The sequence below is a fragment of the Xenopus laevis genome, chromosome 8S (assembly GCF_017654675.1).
Source record: "Xenopus laevis strain J_2021 chromosome 8S, Xenopus_laevis_v10.1, whole genome shotgun sequence".
In the NCBI taxonomy this organism is placed as follows: domain Eukaryota; kingdom Metazoa; phylum Chordata; class Amphibia; order Anura; family Pipidae; genus Xenopus; species Xenopus laevis.
Genome location: NC_054386.1, coordinates 75829740 through 75850877, shown reverse-complemented (window position 1 = coordinate 75850877; position 21138 = coordinate 75829740). Strand labels below are relative to the sequence as shown.

At 38.3% G+C, this 21138-nt stretch overlaps 1 protein-coding gene across 2 annotated transcripts in view; it reads left to right on the top strand.

The window, feature by feature from the left end:
* The first annotated feature begins 12936 nt into the window (after positions 1-12936).
* Positions 12937-21138, top strand: part of klhl13.S (kelch like family member 13 S homeolog) — a 56088-nt gene continuing 47886 nt past the window's right edge. The window contains exon 1 of one of the 2 annotated variants that reach the window (XM_018233111.2): positions 12937-13232. In XM_018233111.2, coding sequence (XP_018088600.1) covers positions 13195-13232 — 38 coding nt within the window. In that variant the 5' untranslated portion in view covers positions 12937-13194. Of the gene's footprint in view, positions 13291-21138 lie in introns of both variants that reach the window. The other variant, XM_041575099.1, reaches the window with a different exon arrangement.

The following is a 21138-nucleotide window of genomic DNA, read 5'->3' as shown; positions in this document are numbered from 1 at the left end:
TAATCGTTCGATCGAACCATTAAATCCTTTGAATTGAATGATTCGAAGGATTTTAATCCAACGATCGAAGGAATATCCTTCGACCAAAAAAACGTAGCCAGGCCTAGGTGGACCTTCTCCATAGGCTAACATTGGGTTCGGTAGCTTTTAGGTGGCGAACTAGGGGGTCGAAGTTTTTTCTTAAAGAGACAGTACTTCGACTATCGAATGGTCGAATAGTCGAACGATTTTTAGTTTGAATCCTTCGATACGAAGTCGTGGTCGAAGTAGCCCATTCGATGGTCGAAGTAGCCCAAAAAACACTTTGAAATTCAAAGTTTTTTTACTTCGAATCCTTCACTCGAGCTTGGTGAATTGGCCCCTAAGCCTGTAAGGCTTTTTTTGCTTTTATAATGTAAAATATTTTGTATTATTTAAACTTTGGTTTCATGAATTCAACTCTCTGGTGTTCCTGATGATGGCTGCCTGTTACTACATTTTCTATTGTATGGGGATTCTTCAGAACTTATCTATCTACTGTTTATCCTGTGTTTGAATGGCTGCCCTCATGACTACATAGCAGCTTGTACATATAAACTATATTAGTCTTTCTACACCTTTTTTACCAGTGCAAGGAAACACTACATTATATTGACATTCCTTTAAAACACTTTCACTTTTTGGTGTTACTGTTCCTTTAGGGTCTGCCATTGAACATGACCCATCTGTCAGAAGGAAAAAAAAACAAATGTTGGACAGACTTTTGTTTCTCATTAAAATATATTGACTGTCCAACAGAAACAAGAAATGGCCCAGCTTTATCTGATCAGATTTTAGATCACCAACATACAGAATCAGATTTTGTAGCATCCCACAAAAAGATAAGATTTTTGGCATGACACAAGTCAATTCTATAAAAATATTTAATGTAGTTCAGTATAATAGTAAATCATGCTATGAATAAAATAGAGATAAAACTTTTTGCACAGGTTAAAATAATGTAATTTTGCAGACAACCAGTGTAATAACTTACTGCCCTGTTGGTCCAGCGGTGCGGCGGGGATGCCCTTCACGCTGCTCCTCTTCAGTATGCGGTAACTAGGGCGCGCGTGGCGCACCTCTTCTGTATTTATAGGCGCATGTGCGCTAGCGTGATGATGCCAGCGCGAAAGTTAAATGTATTTAAAGGGACACTTTGGATTTTTTTCACTGCCTGTTATAGGATCATTCTTTTGAGTTCCTGGTGCTTCTGATCTGTGATTCTGTCTGTTATCTGATACCTGTTGTGACCCTTGCCTGTTTTGACGATTCTGATCTCTGAAATCTTGACCATGCCTGGTAACCGACTCTTCTATATCCGTATCCCTCCTGATTGATCTCCTGGTTTGACCCTTGTCTGTCTGACTCCGCTTGTACTCTGCCTGTCCCGACCCAGCCTGATTTGACTACGCTTCTGCCTACGCCTTGTACTGTGACCTTCTGCTCAAAAGACTTTTGCTTTACCGTCGTGCCCCTTTGCTCGTCCAGAACCCTTCGTTTGACACCTCTCCTTATAAGACCTGGCAGAATCTGATTAGCCGAGGGCTCCTCCCGAGGTGAAAGGCGGCTGTTAAAAGCGGAAGCAAGAGCTGAGAACAGGGTGCTTAGCATTGGTTCTGGATTTAGGGTGCCGACTTTGACAACCAGGTATTACATGAGAAGCACTGAGGGAAAGAGAAGGGATCCGATGTATGCAAGGTCATGTCTTTAATATTGTTTTTTGCTTTTTAATCAGGCTCACTCTAGAGAAAACAAGAGTTTAAAGTTGTGCTATTTCTGCCATGCCTTTACTTTGCAGTTCTCCCCTTGCTACACTGTAAAGAAAGACAATTGCAATGTGTGAGCTAATAATGCTTTCCTGGTGTCCATTTTAAGTCATTGGTTTCTTCATTTAACCTCCTCCTTTTATCTCAAGCAGTGCATAGCTACCCATAAGAATAGCTACTTCCTTACACTTTTCAAACACTTAGGGGCAGATTTATCAATGGTCAAATTTCGAAGTGAAAAAAACTTCGAAATTCGACCATCGAATAGGGTAGTCCGACATTCGAAGTCGAAGGATTTTTAAGATCGTACGATCGTATTTCCATTTAACCGTACGATCATACCATTTTACAAAAAAATCCTTAGACTTCTCAAAACGTAGCCAAATGTTGGCTAACATAGCAATTCGGCAGGTTTAAGGTGTCGAAGTCGAAGTTTTTTAAAGAGACAGTACTTCGATTTTCAAATGGTCGAATTTTTGAAGTATTTTCAATTCAAATTGAAGTTGAAGTCGAATTTGGCCTATTCGATGGTCAAAGTACCCAAAAATTACTTCGAAATTCGAAGTTTTTTAATTCGAAAATTCACTTTGACCCTTAGGGGCCGATTCATCAAGGGTCGAATATCCAGGGTTAATTAACCCTCGATATTCGACTAGGAACTAAAATCCTTCGACTTCGAATATCAAAGTCGAAGGATTTAGCGCAAATGCTACGATCGAACGATCGAAGGATTATTCCTTCGATCGAACAATTCGAAGGATTTAAATCCAACGATCGAAGGAATATCCTTTGATCAAAAAAACTTAGGCAAGCCTATGGGGACCTTCCCCATAGGCTAACATTGACTTCGGTAGCTTTTAGCTGCCGAAGTAGGGGGTCGAATTTTTTTTAAAGAGGCAGTACTTCGACTATCGAATGGTCGAATAGTCGAACGATTTTTAGTTAGAATCCTTCGATTCGAAGTCGTAGTCGAAGGTCGAAGTAGCCCATTCGATGGTCGAAGTAGCCCAAAAAACACTTCGAAATTCGAAGTTTTTTTACTTCGAATCCTTCACTCGAGCTTGATGAATCGGCCCCTTAGTAAATGGGCCCCTTACACTTCCATTACACTTTCCATATTTAGCAGTGAATCATATTTGCTTTTAGATTATTATTGTCCATCACTAGCTTAGCCAAAACACCTTATTCAATAAGGACAGAATTATTTACATTGTTGACCAACCTGGTTTAGCTAACATACTTGGTTTCTCTGTCTGCAGCTCTCTTCATATGCTCATAGTTGTTTTCTATATTCCTCTCGCAGCCACCTTATTTTCCCATCTCTCACATCCACTGCCATCTCCAGTTATAAATGTTTCTCCAGCCGAGTTCCCCTGTGAGGAAACTAAACTCTAAACCTACCCCTTGGAGTACTAGCACAGTAGTTGAATCAGTCTTGGCACTTATGGGTCAATGCCTCCACAATTCTGAAAAGTAGTCTCCTCTGGAGAAAAAGTCTAATCATCTTAAAGCCTGATAAATACAGAATCTATTATCTAATAGGCCCAGTGAAACGATTGTATGCAAGAGCCATTGAATGTTCTTTCTTTCTGCTTCAAGGGAAAACACTGACATTAAATCCTGTTATTCTGCACAACAGAAAAAAAATCTTTTGGCACAGAATGCTTAAAACACAGACAATCGATATGCTTTTGAGCAAACTGTTAATTGGAACTCTGGACATATAAAGGAGGAACTGGCAGCAATCACAAGGAAAAAGCCCAGCTCAGGCAAGTCAACTGATGTAAAACTGTTACTGTGTCTAATATGACAGAATGTATGTGCTAGACATCGTTTTATGCTATTTTTCAGGGTTAGCCTGTGCTTAATATTACAGAAAAAAATATTCACTTGAAAATGTTATTTTATGAGTTTGAGAAGGCTTATATATGATGTCAGTATCCTGTTTAATTGCTGGCCCTTATGAAGAACTGTTGGAAGGCAGATCAGTAAATTGTGGATGCTTAACATCAGTACATGCCGTTGCTTTTTTAGGTGATGAGGCTTTGACTACATTGTTGATCAGCTGCCAGAACAAGCAAGAAATGGACCAGCTGCCTTACAGGAAACCAAATGCCATAATCCTATATCTGGGTGACAAATTACTCTGTAACCTGTGTCACAAAAACATTTCATAGATCATATAATTGTGAATTATAGACTGAATTAAACAGATGATTTTTTTGTCTTGGGGGCAGATTTATCAAAGGTCGAGGTGAATTTTCGAATGGAAAAAAAATTAGAATTTCGAGCTATTTTTTGTGTACTTCGACTAGGGAATAGTCCAAGTTCGATTTGAATTTGAAAAAAATTCGAAAATCGAAATTTATCATGTCTCTTTAAAAATTCGACCTCGACCATTCGCCATCTAATACCTGCTGAATTGCTGTTTTAGCCTATGAGGGACCTCCTAAAACCTATTTCGAATCAATTGGTGGACTTTGAAAAATGTAAGTTTTTTTGGGGGAAAACTTTGAATCGAATTCGATCGAATGCGCTATTTTTTCAATTCGTACGATTCGAATACGGACCTATTCGATCAAAAACGGACCTATTCAACCAAAAAAAACTTCGACTTAATTTCGGTTGGTCTTTTTGAATTCTAATTTCTACGTTTTCGAAATTCGACCCTTGATAAATATGCCCCTTAGTGTATAAATTCTCGCATACATTGAATTTTTCTGTGCCAAGTGTCAACTTGATACCTGGCTAGCAGCATAAGTACTCACTTACAGGTAGGCCACTGAATTATACAGCTGACAGTTTTCCTTAAAGGAAAACTATACCCCCAAAATTAATACTTAAACAACAGATAGTATCAAATTAAGTGGCCTATTAAATAATCTTACCAAACTAGTATATATATATTTAAATAAATATTGCCCTTTTACATCTCTTGCCTTGAACCACCATTTTGTGATGGTCTCTGTGCTGCCTCGGAGATCACCTGACCAGAAATACTACAACTCTAACTGTAACAAGAAGAAGAGTGGAAGCAAAAGACAGAACTCTGTCTGTAAATTGGCTCATGTGATCTAACATGTAGGTCTGTATGTGTGCACAGTGAATCGTACGATCTCAGGGGGCGGCCCTTATTTTTTAAAATGGCAATTTTCTTTTTATGATTACCCAATGGCACATACTACTAAAAACGTACATTATTATGAAAATTGTTAATTTAGATGAAGCAAGGTTTTACATATGAGCTGTTTTATTCAATATATTTTTATAGTTTTCCTTTAAGTACATAAATATGCGGTAAGCAATTATAATATGTAACACCTTATCTAGCGAAGTTTGAAAGTAGTGCAGAGAGCTAGACAACTGAGATATAAACGTTTTCACTGCAACGTATGAGTTTAAGTTAACAGAATACAACAAATAATTGAGGTAAGTACCATTCTTTTACTGAGAGTGATTGTTAGCTTACAGCTCACTGTCCCGCTGTTATTTTCAACCCCTTCTCTTCTGTTCATATTGGATAATCTAGAATTCGCATTGTGAATACATTTTTGCAAATAGCTCGCAAATGAGTTTGCGTGAGTGAGCCCACTGTGCAATGTTGTTGTGTACGCGAAAAAAGCATTGACGGAAGCTTAAATTAGCAATTCGCAAAACTGTTTAGCGAATATTTTCTCCGCCACCAAAGTTGTGGCACAATTCAAACGCCATTTGTGATTTTTGACATATTTAAAAAGCTCTTATAGACATTCGCAATGCGGAAAAAAAATTGCAATTCTGTTTGCACACTCTTATTCAGCTCTATAAATGTAACCATGCGGAAAGTTTATAAATGAGCCCCACTGTACTGTAGAATTATCAAGCTTTTGATAGTGTCAAGCAAAATCCTGGACCATTAGTTGGGATTGGTAATATTAGTGCCTGCATCTCGAAGGATGTGTATTGCAGTTATAGAGAAATTGTTCTCAGCTAAATTGCCCTGTAATATGCTGTTTTATAGCCAGTTTCAGAGACTACCTAGGATTGGTTTAAAAAACTTTTTCGTTATACTAGTTTCTTTTTATTGTTAAATTGTTAGAATTGTGGGGTTGAATTTTTGTTATAAAACTCAAGAGTGGGATCAAGGCTTTGCTTGGGTAACTGTTAATTTATATGTAAAAAATAACTTTCAAAATCTGCCCCATTGTCTTGTTTTTTTTAAGGCGTGTGGCCCCTGTTTCCTTGCACTGCTTTCTTAATTAACTCTGGCCCTGCTTTTGGATAGTTGATTTACAAATGAAGGTAAAAACTGTACAAATGCAGTTGCCAATAGCAAGGTGGTCATAATGTATTGCTGGCTTGTTATTTCTGACAACTTCACCTGTGCAGTTTAGCTATGTTTTTAAATCAGCCCTGCTATTCCTGATAGCAATTATATTAAGGATTTTCTTTTAGAACGCACCACTTACAATTCCAAACCAACAGCCTGCAATGCAAAAAATGTAAAGGCCCAGTGTAAAAGTTTTTTAAATGTTTTTTTCCCTCCATAACAGAAAGTAAAAAATGCAATAAATTACATATGCACTAGTTGCATGCACGTGTGTCCCTGGGTTTGATATGTGTCACTTAGTTAGGAATGGTGTCCGATGTGCTGGGACAGGCTTTGGAACCACAAGTGAAATAGGATTCTCCCTTGAAAACATTACAGTGTATCCTGTACTTGCTGTAACTATTTATATCTTCGTTTTTGGATGTACAGTTTGATACTGAATAGCCACTGGACAAGGTTTAAAGAATACCTTGTACGGAAGAGAGTTATTGATTTTTATGAAGAGTTACTTTATAGGCATTAAATAAACAGTACAGGGATTCCTTTTTAAGGAATCATTTTCATAGTTCTGTTTAAAGCATTTAGGGGCACATTTACTATTGTTCAAATATCGATGGTTAATTAACCCTCTATATTCGGCCATCGAAGTTAAATCCTTCGACTTCGAATATCGAAGTCGAAGGATTTACCGCAATTCGTTCGATCGAACGATCGAAGGAAAAATCATTCGATTAAATCGAACGATTCGAAGGATTTTAATCCATCGATCGAATGATTTTCCTTTGATCACAAATTGCCTAGAAAGCCTATGGGGACCTTCCCCATAGTCTAACAATGGTGCTCGGTAGGTTTTAGGTGGCGAAGTAGGCGGTCGAAGTTTTTTTTAAAGAAACAGTACTTCGACTATTGAATGGTCGAATAGTCGAAGGATTTTTAGTTCAAATCGTTATTTAAAAGAGACAAACATTGAAACAAACAGACTGCACTGACCCTGTCAGAACCATACATGAATAAAAGCTAAAAAATAAAAAAAAATCGAGAAACTTTTCTTGGAACGAAGAATGTTTAAATTACACAGGAGGAAAAGATGGGTAAATATAATATAGAGATGAACACAATCACGAATAATAGTCCAAAATGTATCTTTTAAAAACTTCCATATCTTTTAAAACTTTCCATATTTATCTTATGTGCAAGATATAGTGATTTGCACTTTAAAGATTATTTTAGCTTGACATTTAATTCACAGATGGTAAAAGGACATTAACAATTTAAAGTTGTGCTGGTACAATAAACTGTGGCTGCTCGTTATGCTAAGGGCCAGGGAAATGAGTTATTCGGCAGATAAATCAGGTGACAGTAACAGTACCTCTCAGCATGTGGGACTACTTTCTATATGCCACGCTGCATCTTCTACTAATGTGGCATCAATCAAATAGTTTACAGTTTACTATGCACCAGTAAGTGTATGCTACTTGTTCAAGTAAAAATGACACACATCTGCTAAAGCACGTCTTAATCTTTCATATAACACATCTTAGCAGGCATTTGTAAAAGGGATGCACCAAACAAATCCAGGATTCATTTCAGGATTTGGACCAACCACAGCACTTTTTGCAGGATTTGCATTTGGTCCAGTTAAAAAAGTCATGCTATCTGAAAGCTCCGAACAACCAAACACAACTGATGTATTTCACATAAATCACAAGTAGAGTAGAAACCGCTATTCTTTATTTCCTTCAATAGTGTCTACAACCAAAACAAATTAAAAATTGCTAAGACCAGATCACATTAAAACATACAAAAGTTATCTGAAAGGTGATCAAACTCTTTAAGCTCCATATCATTCCACATATTTACTAAAACATGAATGAGAAAAGCATGAGATTAACAAAAGTAAACCCATGCATGGAATATAAATGGATACAAATAATATATTAAAGAGGTCACATTGTTAACAAAACTTGTTTCTATTAAGAAAAATAAAAACCCTGTCGTGATTATGCCATTAAAACTAAGTGCATCCAAATGAGAAGTAAAATGGAAAGTGATCTTTGCTTATTTAGAAATTTTTTCACCCGATTTTGCTACATTTTTCACATTGATATAAATAGATCCTAGTTTTATATCCTGAGCTTAGCTTTGGTCAACATTTTTAAAAATTGTCTTGCTTGCTGCCCTAATACAAAAAACAGCTAAACTGAAGATGCCAATAATTGAATTGGAGAAGTTACAGAGAAGAGCAAGCTGGTAAAAGGTATGGAAAATCTGAGCTGTGAGGAAAGACTGGCCACATTGGGGTTGTTCACTCTGGAGAAGTAGCATAAGGGGTGATATGATAACTATGTATAAATATGTAAGGGGATCATAAAATAATCTCTCTAATGCTTTATTTACCAGTAGGTCTTTCCAACTGACACAAAGTCGCCCGTTCCCATTAGAAGAAAAGAGGTTCTGGCTAAATACCACTCTATGATGTCAATCTTGTTTGTCTGGAACCAAGATTTTGCACGTTACTGGTGTGTTTTGGGTCGTTGCCTTGTTGAAACACCCATTTCAAGGGCATTTCCTCTTCATTATAAGGCAACATGACCTCTTCAAATGTTTTTATGTATTGAAAGCGATCCATGATCCCTGGTATGTGATAAATAGGCCCAACACCATAGTATGAAAAACATCTCCATATCATGATGCTTGTGTCACCATGCTTCACATTGTACTGTGTCTTGAATTCAATGTTTGGGGGTCATTTGACAAACTGTCTGTGGCTCCTCGACCCAAAAAGAACAATCTAGCTTTTATCAGTCTACAAAATGTTGCACCATTTCTCTTTAGGCCAGTCAGTATGTTCCTTGGCAAATTGTTAGCTCTTCAGCACGTCTTTTTTCAACAATGGGACTTTGTGGGGGCTTCTTGCCGATAACAGTATTCACAAAACTTTAGACCTTCTTCGATCTTCCTGGAGCTGATCATCATTCAAATGGTAATTTCCTGTTTTCTTCCACATCTTTCAGGTTTTGGTTGCCATTTTAAAGCATTTGAGATTATTTTAGCTGAACAATCTATCATTTTCTGCACTTTATATGTTTTCATCTCTCCAATAACCTTTTTAGTTAAAGTATACTGTTATTCTGAACAATGTCTGGAACGACCCATTTTACTCAGATTTTCAGAGAGAAATGCACAATAACCAGCATGCACAATAACCAGCATGCACAATAAGCAGCATGCACAACTTTTTCTGTCTTCCTCCTTAAATAAGGAACATAATTGACACCTGTTTTTTCACAGAATGTATGCCTTCACTAATTGAACTCCGCACTGCTATTATTTGGGACAAGCAATTATTATTGTGAACACTGCTATTATTTTGAGCAAGCCTCAATTAATGGTTCAGTTATATAGAATCAGCAGCATGCATGTCATGACTGTTGGTTTTCTATTACTCTACTACACCTACTAGTAAATTATTTGCCATGTTATAAATGATATCAAATCCTATCCTAATCCAAAGCAATTCTGTAGTGCTTTATGGAATTTAAATAATTAAGTACTTGTACCATACCAATATGATCAACTTTATCAAGAACTTTTCCATATTAAGAGTGGGAGGTAACTGAAATCCCCAGAGGAAACCTACGCAAGCATTTATTAATTTAAGTTTAATAAAGCCCTAACTGACATCAGTATACTGGTTAATTCTGTGCAGCACTCTTCCTCTGAAAGATTACTATTTATGCTTTAAAGTAGAATGTGCCTGAAGCAAAGACACATCACACAGTAAGAAAAATATGTGTTTTTGTTTCATGAGAAGGAAACACTCCATCATTTGTCAGGGTAGTTGTATTTTTACAGTTATTCTGTAAATGCCTTAATTATTTCAGATTTGAAGGATTTGTGTATGTATAAACTTTACTGAAAAACAACAAATGACATCCCGTATCAAAGACAAAGATTAGGCGTAGGCGTCCATAAAGAGATGATAAAGACAATATAGCTAGTGTTGTTCTTAAAAAATTCTGGTGTTTCCATAGAAATATGAGTTGTTCTTGGATGGCATAATGTTTCTATTACAAACACCCAAGTAAAAAAAGCTGCCAAAGTGGGGGACACAAGAATCCAAACTAGGGAAGGTGACAGAAGAGTTATGTGCCTGGTGCCCCTACTCCTTTGCACCCTAGACACGTGCAGCTCTAGCTATGTCAGATGGGTTCAGCGCACGCCAGTGATGTCAGTGGATCTGCACGCATCAGGGAATACACATACACCTTGCCTTCTTCTGCTAGAAGGTGTGCCTAACGGGACCCAGCAGCACAGATAAATATTAACAGAAAATAGAATTAACCATTAAAAAAAAGCTAGATGAGACCCTTATCATACTGGGCCCTTGAACACACTGGGTCCCTAGGTTATAGCCTAGGGAAGCTTGGGCATTAATCTGTTCCTGGCCTACCTAATAACTGACCAATAATCACTCAGATATTGATCAAGCAGGTTTAGAATTCCCATTGGGTTGATGTGGTCCTCGACCTGATGTCCTGCATTTGCCCTTGTAATCTTATTGTTTGGTCTGGTTTGGATCTTTTAAAGGAAAACTATACCCCCAAAATGAATACTTAAGCAACAGATAGTTTATATCATATTAAGTGACATATTAAAGAATCTTACCAAACTGGTACATATATTTAAGTAAATATTGTCCTTTTACATCTCTTGCCTTGAGCCACCATTTTGTGATGTTCTCTGTGCTGCCTCAGAAATCACCTGACTAAAATACTGCAACTCTAACTGTAACAGGAAGAAGTGTTGAAGCAAAAGACACAACTCTGTCTTTTAATTGGCTTATGTGACCTAACAAGTATAGTTTGTTGGTATGCCTGTGTGCATAGTGAACCATACGATCCCAGGGGGCGGCCCTTATTTTTTAAAATGGCAACTTTCTGACCAATGGCACATACTACCAGAAAAATATATTATTATGAAAATGGTTTGTTTACATGAAGCAGGGTTTTAGATATGAGCTGTTTTATGCAATATCTTTTTATAGAGACCTACATTGTTTAGGGGTATAGTTTTCCTTTAAGGCCCCAAACACGGGCCGATAAAAGCTGCCGACAGCTGTAGGGCCCTTCAACAGGCTTTCTTGATCAATATCCTCAAACACGGGCCGATAAAAGCTGCCGAGAGCTGTAGGGCCCTTCAACTGGCTTTCCTGATCAATATCTGCCCAAAGTAGACCAGATGTCAATCGGGCAGGGTAAAAAATCCAGTCGGATCTGTTGATGCGGTCCCGCAATCTGACCGCCTGTATTGCATCCATTCTGTTGCGATCGTTGGGCCCTAGGGCCCACGATCGGATCAGCCCGATATCGCTCACCTCAATGTGGGCATATTGGGAGTAATCCGCTCTTTTGGCGACATCGCCAAACAAGTGGATCTCCCCGTGTATGGCCACCTTTATAGTGTATGGCCAGCTTCATTTTTATTTACCACAGTTGGTAATTGATGGCTTTTGGTTTGTAATCTGGTGAGACTGAATTATTTGTGGTGTTGCTGTAACCGAGTCTTCTGTCCACCCGGGACCACCCTCTTCCTGAAAGTGTAGGACAGTCTTTGCATATGGATTTGCAGGCCTGGACTGGCAATCTGTGGGTTCTGGCAAATGCCAGGGGGGCTGCTGTAAGTTGCCATAGACAGTCATTATATATTAGGCTGTTTGGGCTGCTGTGTGGCCGGTTTGGGCCTGAAATGCTAGGACCTATATTGAATCTCAGTCTGAGAACATGTGCATCGGTCATGGTAACAAGGGGTACCCACACTTAGCTTGGCTGCTGGATTTAGTCGCAGCGCAGGCTGAGGGGACATTTTTATTTTCAAAAGTTTTTTTCCTGTATAGGAACACAACGATTAGGGTTGCCACCTTTTCTGGAAAAAATTACCGGCCTTCCTATATATTTAGCTTTTTTCCCTATTAATAACATTGGGATCGACTATCATTTTTACCAGCCAGGCCGGTAAAATACCGGCCAGGTGGCAACCCTAACAACATACCTCCCAACATTTTGGAAGTAAAAAGAGGGACAAAAATTTTTTTTCCACACGTAGCGCAGCAATTTTTTGACCACACCCTTTCTGTGGCCACACACCCTAATTACCATGTTTTTTTTACAAAATTTGGCAGGTTATGAAAGTTTGAAAAAATTTCTCCTTATCTAAACTGTGTTTTTGTGTCTCAAAATTGTTACAAAGTATCTTATTTGCACCTGCTAGCTGTTCTGGACTCTCTGCTAAAAGCCAATTAAGTGAGAAACTTTGTTTCTTTTTCTGGCTGTTCAGTGCAGAGAAAAGAGGGACTTTCCAGTACAAATGAGGGACTGCGGGTTGAGCTGGCAAAAGAGGGACTGTCCCTCCGAAAAAGGGACAGTTGGGAGGTATGTCAACGATCCATTCCTCTGGCGCATGTCCTCCGGTATCCATCTAAAAAATACTACCGCAGCATTAGACCCAATTGTATCCGTGTTTTTAAACTAAAAACCTTCATTTGCTAGTTTTCTGGACTTTATTTAAATTCTGCCTGACACACGATGAAAGAATTGGGAATACTCAAATTCCATAACACTAGTATTGGCAACTTCAAACCCATTAGAACTGGTAATAAATGTATATTCTTTAGAATATTGGATATGATGCCCCATTATGAGATGATATTATTTTTTTGGCAGGCTAAAGAAATGTATTATAATTAGGTGGACAGACGAAGAGAAGCTAGATTCGTTGTTAGTGTGTGAGACTGTCGTTCACTGCTTATATACTGGGCAGCATCCACCCGCTGCGCCGCCCACACACTAGTTGGTCATGTGACTTGACGTCACTACGTGCTCGCGTCACATTCGCTTGCTTATGGGGGTAGTGTGGCTGCTATAGATGCAGCTTCTCCGAGCAGCTCTCCTCTGTCCGCCTATGAAAAAAGTTACTGGGACACCAAAACCTTCCCGGAGACCGTAACCCGGAGACGCAGTGTGATTTAACTCGCGATCGAGACCTGGTACAGCCTCCTACAGGCACCGTCACAGCTTTAGATCCGCTCCTGAAACCGCGATTATGCCGGGGACGCCCGCGGTAGCGGGAGAAACTGGCAGGTAAGGCCACACGAGTGTGTCATTGAGAAACACCACTGGGCACCTGCTTTATGTGCAGGTAATGTTAATTACTTTCCACGTCTGGCAAAGCAAGCGGAATTGTGGGAGTTGTAGTTCAGCTGCAGGGGCAGCAGGTTGGACCTCTCCAGTTTGTTATTATTGGAGTCTGGTGGAACTGTGGATCACTTCATGTTGTGCTTGTCATCCCCACAGTGCCCTGCTATGGACAATGCTTTGTATTTAATGGGACTTAAAGGGATACTGTCATGGGAAAACATGTTTTTTTCAAAATGAATCAGTTAATAGTGCTGCTCCAGCAGAATTCTGCACTGAAATCCATTTCTCAAAAGAGCGAACAGATTTTTTTATATTCAATTTTGAAATCTGACATGGGGCTAGACATATTGTCAATTTCCCAGCTGCCCCCAGTCATGTGACTTGTGCTCTGATAAACTTCAGTCACTCTTTACTGCTGTACTGCAAGTTGGAGTGATATCACCCCCCTCCCTTCCACCCCCCAGCAGCCTAACAACAGAACAATGGGAAGGTAACCAGATAACAGCTCCCTAACACAAGATAACAGCTGCCTGGTAGATCTAAAAACAACACTCAATAGAAAAGCCAAGTCCCACTTTAACTGATTCAGTTACATTAAGGAGAAATAACAGCCTGCCAGAAAGTAATTCCATCCTAATGTGCAGGCACAAGTCACATGACTGGGGCAGCTGGGAAACTGACAAAATGTCTAGCCCCATGTCAGATTTCAAAATTGAATATAAAAAAATCAGTTTGCTCTTTAGAGAAATGGATTTCAGTGCAGAATTCTGCTGGAGCAGCACTATTAACTGATGTGTTTTGAAAGAAACATGTTTTCCCATGACAGTATCCCTTTGAAATACTACAGGTTTCTGGTCCCCAGTCTGCTTCTTCAGAACTACCCCATCCTCTGCTCACTGCAGGCAGGCCTCTCGCTCACAACTGACACTGTTTAGTCTTTATAAGTGTTTTGCTTATAATATTCTAGTTCTTCTTAAATTACGTTTAACTTGTCACGACTACATTTTATTTTCTACGTTTTTGCTTCTGTAACAAGGGTGTTCTATCGGAATCAGTATTTTCTACTTAAACCCTAACCTTTCTGGAAAAACCCTAAACACTAGCGCTTCTGTTTTCAAAAAGAGACTAGAAAAACTACTTTAAGTTTTTAAGTCATTTTTCTATTCTCTTTTTGAAAACAGAAGCACTCATTTTTGGTTTTTTTCCAGAAAGGTTAGGGTTTAAGTAGAAAATACTGATTCTGATAGAACACCCATGTTACAGAAGCAAAAACTTGTACAAAAAAAACTTGAACAAAAAATGTAATAATAAAAACACTTAAAAAAAAAAAAGTTCCAGAAGATCAGTAGCTTGCTTCATTTTACTGGAAACATTGTTACAAAGGTTTAATACCTATTAAAATCTGAATACCTTCTGCAAATGAAACGTAAAGAATACATGAGGTGTTCTTTCTATATTGAAGCAGTTTGGGTTCATTATATCATGTGAAACAAACAGTAGTTAGTTGGGCTCTTAGATTTAAATCCAGCCAGCTCACTGCAAAGTGTTTGTATGTTCTCTCTGTGTCTGCATGGCTTTCTTCCCAAACTCCAAAGTTGTAAAGTAAGATTAAGGGGCAGATTTATCAAGGGTCGAATTTCGAAGTAGAAAACCCTTCGAAATTCGACCATCGAATTGGATTGGAATTGGAATACTTCGAATATCGAAGTTTTTTTACATCGAATTTGGCCATTTGCGGTTGAAGTAAAATCGTTTGATCGAAGGATTAAATCGTTCGAATCGAACAATTTGAAGGATTTCATCCATCGATTGAACGATTTTTCTTCGACTTCAAAAAACGTATACAAAATGTTCTAGAAGGTCCCCATAGGCTAATATAGCACTTCAGCAGGTTTAATATGGCGAAGTATTGAATTTGAAGTTTTTTTTAAAGAGACAGTACTTTGCTTATCGAATGGTCGAATATTCGAGAGAGAGAGAGAAATGCTGGTGCACACAGGGAGTTTTCTTCAGAATCTTTCTTTATTCAATCAACGTTTCGATCCACACCTGGGACCTTTATCTTGATAAAAGATGTGGATCGAAACGTCAATTGAAAAAAGATAGATTCTGAAGAAAACTCCCTGTGTGCACCAGCATTTACTTATCTATATTGTGGAACTTCTGAGAGCAACAGGGTATCTGGCTGAAGTGTGTGCAGTAGTCTTGGAATACACACACACACACACACACACACACACACACACACACACACACACACACACACACACACACACACACACACACACACACACACACACACACACACACACACACACACACACACACACACACACACACACACACACACACACACACACACACACACACTGAACTAAATTTTGTATATATATATATACTGAACTAAATTTTGTGTATATATATATATATATATATATATAGTCCTGCAGTGTGACAGCACTCCAAGGAATTACAAACAAAAAGAAGTTGATGCAAAGGAGGTTTTATTAAATCCGACGTTTTAGCTCCATCTTGGAGCTTTCATCGACTAGCACCCAGGTTAAGTTTTTGGCTGAAGGTGTGTGTCCATACGTAATATATATATATATATATATATATATATATATATATATATATATATATATTGGTGTGAAAAACTATTTGCCCCCTTCCTGATTTCTTATTCTTTTGCATGTTTGTCACACAAAATGTTTCTGATCATCAAACACATTTAACTATTAGTCAAAGATAACACAAGTAAACACAAAATGCAGTTTTTAAATGAGGGTTTTTATTATTTAGGGAGAAAAGAAATCCAAACCTGTGTGAGAAAGTAATTGCCCCCTGAACCTAATAACTGGTTGGGCCACCCTTAGCAGCAATAACTGCAATCAAGCGTTAGCAATAACTTGCAACGAGTCTTTTACAGCGCTCTGGAGGAATTTTGGCCCACTCATCTTTGCAGAATTGTTGTAATTCAGCTTTATTTGAGGGTTTTCTAGCATGATCCGCCTTTTTAAGGTCATGCCACAACATCTCAATAGGATTCAGGTCAGGACTTTGACTAGGCCACTCCAAAGTCTTCATTTTGTTTTTCTTCAGCCATTCAGAGGTGGATTTGCTGGTGTGTTTTGGGTCATTGTCCTGCAGCACCAAGATCGCTTCAGCTTGAGTTGACGAACAGATGGCCGGACATTCTCCTTCAGGATTTTTTGGTAGACAGTAGAATTCATGGTTCCATCTATCACAGCAAGTCTTCCAGGTCCTGAAGCAGCAAAACAAGCCAAGACCATCACACTACCACCACCATATTTTACTGTTGGTATGATGTTCTTTTTCTGAAATGCTGTGTTACTTTTACGCCAGATGTAACGGGACGCGCACCTTCCAAAAAGTTCACGGTCCACAAGGTATTTTCCCAAAAGTCTTGGCAATCATTGAGATGTTTTTTAGCAAAATTGAGACGAGCCTTAATGTTCTTTTTGCTTAAAAGTGGTTTGCGCCTTGGAAATCTGCCATGCAGGCCGTTTTTGCCCAGTCTCTTTCTTATGGTGGAGTCGTGAACACTGACCTTAATTGAGGCAAGTGAGGCCTGCAGTTCTTTAGATGTTGTCCTGGGGTCTTTTGTGGCCTCTCGGATGAGTTGTCTCTGCGCTCTTGGGGTAATTTTGGTCGGCCGGCCACTCCTGGGAAGGTTCACCACTGTTCCATGTTTTTGCCATTTGTGGATAATGGCTCTCACTGTGGTTCGCTGGAGTCCCAAAGCTTTAGAAATGGCTTTATAACCTTTGAAATTGAACTCAGGTGTGATAAACCACAGTTAAGTTATTTTTAACAAGGGGGGCAATCACTTTTTCACACAGGCCCATGTAGATTTGGAGTTTTTTTTCTCCCTTAATAAAGTAAACCTTCATTTAAAAACTGCATTTTGTGTTCAATTATGTTATCTTTGACTAATAGTTAACGGTTTTTGATGAGCAGAAACATTTAAGTGTGACAAACATGCAAAAGAATAAGAAATCAGGAAGGGGGCAAATAGTTTTTCACACCACTGTATATATATATATATATATATATATATATGTGTGTGTGTATGTAGTCCAAGTAGATGCCAGCACTCTCGAAAAAAAGCAAAATAAACTTCGAATACAGTCCACATTTTTAGGACTTAAAACTAAAACTTTTTTATTAATACAAGCTACTGACTGATGTTTCGGGCCCACTTTGAGAAAAGCCTCCTTTTAAGTCCTAAAAGTGTGGACTGTATTCAGAGTGTGTGTGTGTAAGAAAGTAAACTAATGTAAATATTCAAACATCTATACCTAATCATCTCGGTACACAGAAACAAAGTGCACAAGTGGCAATATTGTTGCCTCGTGTTGCCATACATGGTTTAACTGTGACATGTGACAAGACTAATGCAGGGTTTCTTAAGACTGAGTAGGTCTGTGAGATCATTACTGACTATATCCTGAGTCATTGCAGTGCTATACTTGCTTATTGGTGTGATTAGAGAGCATATAAAGTTATGATACCAAAAGTCCAAAGTTCTGTGTAAGATTCAATGTGGTGCTTAATCTGGAAACTCTGCTGCTATGAGTAACACTTATCGGCATAAAACAAAAAAAAGTCAGATGGCACTCAATATCATATGATAGCACATGTGCTAAATTCTTTCTGTTTTATTGAGATCTTCAAACAACGTTTCGGGAGTTCCGAAACGCGAGCACTTGAGAAAGGGAAGGAACCCCCGAAATATTGTTTGAAGATCTCCAAAAACCCCCAAAGAATTTAGCACATATGCCATCTGACTTTTTTTTTTGTTTTATGCAGATTGCATGTAAAGCCAATAAAGAAGATGTATTTGCGGCAACTTTGCACTATACATTCACTGAAAAGATTAAGTGCTTTTAAAGTTACTTGCATTGTAAAAGTAACTGGAATTGTACGTGTTTGTCTATCACTTGGAATCTGCACTTCTTCATTATTCCAAGTCAGAACCACCACTGCAGAGACTATTAAAAGAACAGTAACATCAAAAAAATGAAAAAGTGTTTGAAAGTAATACAAATATAATCCAGTGTTGCCCTGCACTGGTATATGCTTCAGAAACACTACTATTGTTTATCTAAATAAGCTGCTGTAGCAGTCATTCAAAGGAGAAAATGCTCAGGTTACACAGCAGATAAGCTCTGTAGAACAGAATGGTGTTATCTGTTATCCGCTATTTATCCTGTGCCATATAGACTTTTTTCAATTTCTGCCATTGCTACACAGCAGCTTGTTTGTATGAACTATAGTAGTGTTTCTAAAGCAAACACATCAGTTTTACCAGTGCAGGGCAACACTATATTTCCATTACTTTAAAACACTTTCATTTTTTGGTGTTACTGTTCCTTTAAGGGAGAGGCAGTGGTAATAGTTACTTTTAGTAATAATTGCACATGCTTGAGTGTTCATAACTGGCAGAAAATCACTGATGGATAAAACACCATTAATGCCCTGGTGTCCATTTAGCGAGGAACTCCACGGGCGATTTCAGCGTGATCGCTGCGCAAAAACACGGGCGTCAAGTCGGATATGACGGAAATAAGGTAAGCAACAGGAACGTCGGATAGTGTTGCAGCGTTCGTCCAACGCAACACGACTGTTGGATGCACTTGATTTGTAGAGAAATGAGGAGAGCACTCTGCAAGCAAATATGCTGTGGTTATCTTTTTATTGCTTGACTACTTGTACACGACATGTTTCGGGCCTATATGCCCTTTATCAAGTGTTACAAACAAACAGAACGTGCAGGCTTCTTAAAACACCCCCACCATCCCCCACCAGTCAGTGATTGGTCTTCAGAGAACCCAGGGAGGTGTGTGTGAAGGTCCATCTATCCAGTCCATATACAGTTAATTAATCAACAGGTGTGTGGATCTCTTGGAATGTAGATACAAAGTCTCTTAATGTGCATTTCTTCAAACTTTCCACGCAATTGAAACATGGTAACAACATTTATAATAACCTCAGTGTTCAAAAACATTTCGATACATTTTGATACACTGTTACGTTTACACTGTTAAAAAAAAAAGGAAAACATTATTTACAAGAGTTACCACCTGATATAAGGTAGCACTAGTACTGCACACTTCTGTGCCTACTAAGGACCGAAATATACATTTTATATCTACTATTAGTTATATGTTTAACACCAGCTTATAGATATCTTACCATTACTTTCTACTTGTTAACGCAGCTGGTGTAGTCTATAGTCAAATTCAAGACCTGCAAAAATAAAGAAAAATGTAGTTATAGGGATGGTTACAGGAATGGTTTTAAACTCCAAAAATCATTTAACCCTTCTGGGATTTGTGTGTTTAATTTTTTATCCATTTCCCTTCTGCTTGTAGTAATTTCTTATGTCTGTCACCACCTCTTCTATCCTCTTCGATTGTTTCTAGTACACACCATCTCAGTTGCATGGGGTTATGTTTATGTTCATAAAAATGTCTAGAAACTTGTGTGTCGTTCTGTGTATTTTCTTTAAAGTTTCTGATGTATCCCTTGTGTTCTTGTATCCTTTTTTTGACTTCTCTCTTTGTTTGTCCTACGTACCCCATGCCGCATGGGCACTTCAGCAAATATACCGCATATGTAGAATTACATGTAGCATGACTTTTAATGTTAATGTTATGTCCTTTAGTAGGATGGTTAATCGTTTTACCTTTTATTATTGAAGAGCAGCAATTGCATTCTAAACATGGGTACGTTCCATATTTAGGCTTCCCTTTAAATTTTCTCTTTTTACATCTTGTATCAGAGGGGCATAGCCTATCTTTTAGAGTACGGCCTCGCTTATAGCAAAACAGAGGTGGTTGTGTAAACAGGTGCCCAAACTTTTTATCTGATTGGATAAGGGGCCAGTATTTCTTAACAACTCTTTCTGCTATGTCGCTATATTGATTAAAAGTGGAAACAAATGGCATTTTCTGTTTAGCTTCAATTTTAGGTTTTGTAGTCAGTAAACTTTCTCTTGGAATGGTTTCAACTTCTTTTATAGCTTTATTAATCACAGTTTGTGTATAGCCCTTTTCAGTAAACCGTTTACTGAGGCTCTTTTTTGCCTCCATATAGCACTCTGGACTAGAGGAAATCCGTTTAGCTCTCACATATTGCCCCTTGGGTATGGCTCGTTTTACCTTAGAATTGTGGAAGCTTTTAGCATGAAGCAAGTTATTCCTGTCCACTGTTTTCCTGTATAGGCTGGTACATAGTTTACCATTGTTTAGGCTAATTTTTACATCTAAAAAGTTAATTTCTAGCTGTGAACATTCATATGTAAATTTTATAGTCTCGTGGTTCAAATTCGCATCCTTCATCATACTCTCTAGTTCTCCCATAGGGCCATTCCATAGTAAGAGGATGTCATCCACAAATCTAAAATATTTGAGTATGTATTTACAATACAGTTCATTTTTCAAAAAGAACCTCCTTTCCAGGCTATGTACAAACAGGTTGGCGAATGAGGGTGCGACCGTGGCTCCCATTGACGTGCCTTGTGTTTGCCAGTAGAATTCATTATCAAAGGTGAAGTAGTTTTTAGTTAGAACCATATTCAAACAGTCGAGAATGAAAAAAATTTTTTGGTTTGGTAAATTGGTTTCTAATAGCACTTCTTCTATACACAACATACCTTCATTTTGTGGGATAGACGTATATAGGCTTTGAATATCTATTCCACATAAGATAACATCGGTAGGTAATGCATTCAATTCATTCAGCCTGCATAAGAGATCTGTAGTGTCCCGTAAGCATACACTGATTTTTGATACTTCACTCTGTAGGAAGTGGTCTACGAATA